This window comes from Malania oleifera, chromosome 3 (assembly GCF_029873635.1).
Source record: "Malania oleifera isolate guangnan ecotype guangnan chromosome 3, ASM2987363v1, whole genome shotgun sequence".
NCBI classification, from domain to species: Eukaryota; Viridiplantae; Streptophyta; class Magnoliopsida; order Santalales; family Ximeniaceae; genus Malania; species Malania oleifera.
The window spans coordinates 115,102,795-115,107,766 of record NC_080419.1 but is presented as its reverse complement, the minus strand read 5'-3'; the positions used below and the strand labels follow the sequence as shown (position 1 = coordinate 115,107,766).

The following is a 4,972-nucleotide window of genomic DNA, read 5'->3' as shown; positions in this document are numbered from 1 at the left end:
GAAGAATGTACATAAGAAAAATTAGAAAGAGAAAGGAAAAGAAAAAGGAGAAGACAAGGAGAATAAGAAATCCTCCCTTTCTGTCAATAAAAACTAGCTAAACAGAATGCAACTTAGAACTAAACAAAATATTATAGGGCCAACTAATTGCGTTGCAAGTCTTTTAGAGAAACATGACGAAAAAAACCACTTGCTAACACCCACATAAACAAAAGATATACCACTCTACTCGGAGTAAATTGTTAGTAGTAGCATCAACTCGAATATTCTAATGTTCCTTTCCAACCAAACAAACCAAAAAATAACCATAACCGGGCATCACCATAGAGCTTTCCTATCCTTTCCTTCACCAAAACCCATAAGGATCAATTTGGATCAAAGATTTTACTTGAGAAAAGTAAAAGAAAGGAAAATAAAAAAGAAACTCATTTTCCCTTATATTTTCACTCTCTACTAAAAGCTATAAAAAATGAATGTTTGTTTTAATATGACTAAAAATTAGAAAAATTTAAATATTAACAATGAGTGTTGAAGATTGAAGGAAGCTGATCAGCCTGCGAGGTGCAGTCCGCAACGGCTCAGACTCAAATTCCTTCCCTTTTCTTGTTTTTTTTTTATTTTTTTTTATTTTATTACTCTTCTTCTCGTTACAGAGTTTGTTAGGAATACTAGTTTTTTTTTATTCTTTTTTCTGCAGTAGCAACTAACTGCTTCCTTGATTCTCTCTCTGGCTTACATACATATACAACTCTTGTACAGTTCTTTCAAAACACAGAACAAATACACGAAAGTCCCTCTCCTTCTCTCTTTCTCTCCTTTCTCTATTCTCTGTTCTCGCCTACCTTTTTTTCTCTGTTTGATCTTTCTTGCTATGCAGTTCACACTCACAGCAAGCGTAGGCAAATTCTTATATGGTATCAGAACCAATTATGGATGAATCCTTCAATACCAACCAAACCACTCCTCCAAACCCACCGCCAAACACCATTCCTGCACAACCAAACACCAATTTTTCAGGAACTGTTTCTCACAACCCAACGCAGCCCACCTGTCCTTATTATATTGGCAACAGCGATGGCTCAGGTGCCGTGCTTGTCACGCACACCTTGGACTCCAGCAACTATTATTCTTGGGCCAGATCTATGAAAAGGGTTTTGTGGATCAAGAACAAGCTCGGGTTCATTGATGGTACCATCTGTGAACCTTCTGACCCCAATGGTCCTCTAATGGAGCATTGGCTGAGGTGCAATGACATTGTGATCACATGGATGCAGAATAGAATGGCAGTTGACATCAAGTCTAGCACTACATATGCAGAGACTCAGTAAGTGTTTATTTCTCTAAATTTAAAACTCTGCTCGATGAATTACTCAATTACGAGTCAATCCCTAATTGTACCTGTGGACGATTAAAGGTTGTTATTCAGAATCAGCAAAGGGACTGTGTGATGAAATTCTTAATGGGGCTCAATGATACTTATAAGGCTATTAATGCACAAATTCTGCTGATCAAACCTTTTCCCAGCCTAAATGAGGTTTACTCCATTATTCAGCAAGAGGAAAAGAGAAGATAAATCTCTATAACCAGCCTAGGGAGTGATTCTATGGCTATGGTGAACAAAGGGAACTTTAACAAACAATCTACTGGGCAACAAATAAGGGAAAGGTATTACTGCACCTTCTGTAAAATTCCAGGACACTCTCTGGAGAGATGCTTCAAAGCAAATCCAAACAAGCCCACATGTACTCACTGCCAAATGTCGGGCCACACAGCAGACAATTGTTTCAAACTGCATCGATACTCAACAGGATATAAGGGAGAAGGGAGGAACAAACCTGTCATGAACCTGGCAAATGCAAATGCAGCAGTTGGTCTAGAGCAGGAGGTTTTGAAAGACAAATCTCAAATGTCACTGACTCAAAAGCAGTATAATCAACTTCTAGCCCTCCTGAAACCTGTCTCCAGCAACCAAGTCTTTACTCCCTCGGCTAATCATGTCCATGCCATGGTTACACCTTCATTCTCAAATGCAAATACTCACAAAATCTCTAGTATATCACTGTGTCTCTCTGCCTTTACTCCCAAATCCAGCAATATCTCATAAACAAGTTGGATTCTTGACACTGGAGCAACAAACCAGATGATCTGCTCCAAGTCTTTATTCCATTCTATCCAAAGAACTATTTCCTCCTTTGTAGCCTTGCCCAATGGTGAGATTGTGCCTGTTACTCATATAGGAACAGTCAAGGTCACCAACAATCTTACACTGCATAATGTCCTTTGCGTCCCCAGTTTCTCTTTTAATTTGATTTCAGTAAAGAAAATGACTCAAGAACTAAATTGTTGTCTTGTTTTCTTCTTTGATTGTTGTTTTATTCAGGATCTTTTGACTTGGACAATGATTGGGATGGGTGAAGTAAGGTGAGGACTCTATCATATGTTGCAAAAGGAAGTCTCTCCTTTAGCTTTATCTGATGCTTTATCCAAATACAAACTCAAAAACAGCTTTTCAGCCTTTGTCAGCGACAACAATGAATTTTTTGATCTCTGGCACTATAGATTAGGTCACTCCTCTTACTCTCAATTTGACACAGATAGCAAAGTCAGCATACCAAAACCCTTTGATGATCACCCATGTCTCATTTGTCCTCTAGCTAAACAACACAAGTTGCCATTCCCTGCTAGCCAGCATCAATCTAAGAAATGTTTTGAACTGATACATTGTGATATATGGGGACCATGTAATGAAATTAGTCAAGAAGGCTGCAGATATTTTCTGACTATTGTGGATGATTTCAGTAGGTGTACTTGGACTTATACACTGAAATTGAAATCAAAGGCAACATCAATTTACAAAACTTTTGTGTAATGGTAGAAACTCAATTTGAAACAAAAGTGAAAACCATTCAGAGTGATAATGGAGGTGAGTTTGACATGAAATAATTTTATCTAAAACATGGGATTTTGCACCAAAGAACATGCGTGGAGACACCCCAACAAAATGCTACTACTGAAAGGAAACATCAGCATATTTTAAATGTTGCAAGAGCATTAAAATTTCAAAGTAGCATTCCATTGAAGTATTGGAACCGCTGCATTCTTATGGCTGTATATCTCATTAATAGAACTCCATCTCCATTATTAAATCATAAAAGCCCCTTTGAGATTTTGTTCAAAAAGAAACCCAGCTATGCTTATTTAAAGGTTTTTGGGTGCCTGGCTTTTGCTACCACCTTGGCCAATGGAAGACATAAATTTGATCCAAGGGCTAGAAAGTCTGTTTTTATTGGCTATCCTTTTGGTGTCAAAAGATATAGACTTCTGAACCTAGATACTGAAAAGATTTTCATATCTTGAAATGTTGTGTTTTATGAAAGTATATTTCGATTCAAAACAGACAAAGACAACCTTCCTGACAGAAATCTCAGCAACACTGATTCATTGCCAAATCCAAACAAACTAAGTTTTGCTCAGAACCCTGTTATTTCCATTCCCACTCCTGTTTTTAGCCACTCTAAAGACACTGTCAACCCCAATATCATTTCAGAAGCAGAGCCAATGCCTGTTGTATCACTTGATTCTCAAAACAATGAACTGATCAGTTATCAAAATGACTCCAGACCAGAAATAGAAATTCGTGACAACCTCCATACACCCTTACCCCGCAAATCAACCAGGATAAGGAGAGCTCCTACTCATTTGCAAAATTACATATGTCAACAATCAAGCTTTCTTCTCCCATCTCAGGCTTTGGACAAGCAGAAAAATCAAATCTTACCAGGTAAGCCCTCTCCCCTAAGTGCCAGCATATCTTATGATAAGTTATCTACACCACACAAGACCTTTGTGACCTCCATAACCTCACACACTGAACCTAAAACTTACCTAGAAGCCAGCACATCATCCAACTGGGTTGAGGCCATGAAAACTGAAATTGCTGCTCTTGAACTCAATGACACTTGGGTTATTATGGATTTACCTCCTAACAAAGAACCAATAGGCTGTAAATGGGTTTACAAAATCAAATTTCTTGCTAATGGTAGCATAGAAAGATACAAGGCCAGGCTTGTTGCTAAGGGGTACACACAGCAAGAGGGGTTGGATTATCATGAAACTTTTTCTCCCGTGGCAAAAATGGTTACTGTGAGAACCTTGTTAGCCATTGCAGCAGTAAAAGGGTAGTCTTTGCAACAATTTGATATCAACAATGCCTTCTTGCATGGGGATTTAGAGGAGGAGGTGTACATGGAGTTGCCCCCGGGGTATCCTAATGAAAGTGGGAGAAAAGTATGCAAGTTAAACAAAAGCTTGTATGGTCTCAAACAAGCTTCACATCAATGGTACTCAAAGCTCTCAAATTTCATCATTCACCAAGGATATGTTCAGTCCAAGGCAGATTACAGCTTGTTCACAAAGATAACCGAAGGTTCTTTCACGACTATTTTAGTATATGTGGATGATATAATTGTCGCTGGAAATGATATGGATGCAATTGATCAATTGAAGAGATCTCTTGATAACCAATTCAAAATTAAAGACCTTGGTAAGTTGAAGTATTTTCTGGGTATTGAAGTAGCCAAGACAGCAAAGGGAATTTTTTTATGCCAACGCAAATATGCTTTGGATATCTTAGGAGACTCGGGTACCATTGGGTCTACTCCATCAAAGATTCCTTTAAATCAAAATGTGAGAATGTCCAAAGAAGAAGGAGAATTACTTCCTGAGCCTGCTCTTTACAGAAGGTTGATCGGCAGATTGTTGTACCTAACCATAACCAGGCCTGATCTAACTTACTAAGTTAATTCATGAACAATCCAAGAGTGCCATACCTACAGGCAGCTCACAAGGTGCTGCGGTTCATCAAAAGGTCACCAGGACAAGGTTTGTTCTGTCCACTGGACTCAGAAATTCAACTCAGAGGTTTTAGTGATTCAGATTGGGGGGCTTGTCTAGACACTAGGAGGTCTGTGAT

At 38.5% G+C, this 4,972-nt stretch overlaps 1 protein-coding gene across 1 annotated transcript; it reads left to right on the top strand.

The window, feature by feature from the left end:
* Nucleotides 1–1,603: 1,603 nt before the first annotated feature.
* On the top strand, nucleotides 1,604–4,182 carry LOC131151510 (uncharacterized). Its single transcript, XM_058102751.1, has 6 exons — nucleotides 1,604–2,063; nucleotides 2,199–2,275; nucleotides 2,381–2,421; nucleotides 2,506–2,602; nucleotides 2,803–2,923; nucleotides 3,398–4,182. The coding sequence occupies exons 1-6, from the start codon at nucleotides 1,604–1,606 to the stop codon at nucleotides 4,180–4,182; spliced, it is 1,581 nt and encodes a 526-aa protein (XP_057958734.1).
* Nucleotides 4,183–4,972: the final 790 nt, after the last annotated feature.

Excerpts from the sequence above, each read along its gene's own strand:
- LOC131151510 (XM_058102751.1), top strand. The coding sequence starts at position 1,604 with ATGGCTATGGTGAACAAAGGGAACTTTAACAAACAATCTACTGGGCAA. Across the intron at positions 2,064-2,198 it reads AATCTCTAGTATATCACTGT|CCTTGCCCAATGGTGAGATT; the intron begins GTCTCTCTGCCT and ends CCTCCTTTGTAG. Across the intron at positions 2,276-2,380 it reads ACAATCTTACACTGCATAAT|GATCTTTTGACTTGGACAAT; the intron begins GTCCTTTGCGTC and ends TGTTTTATTCAG.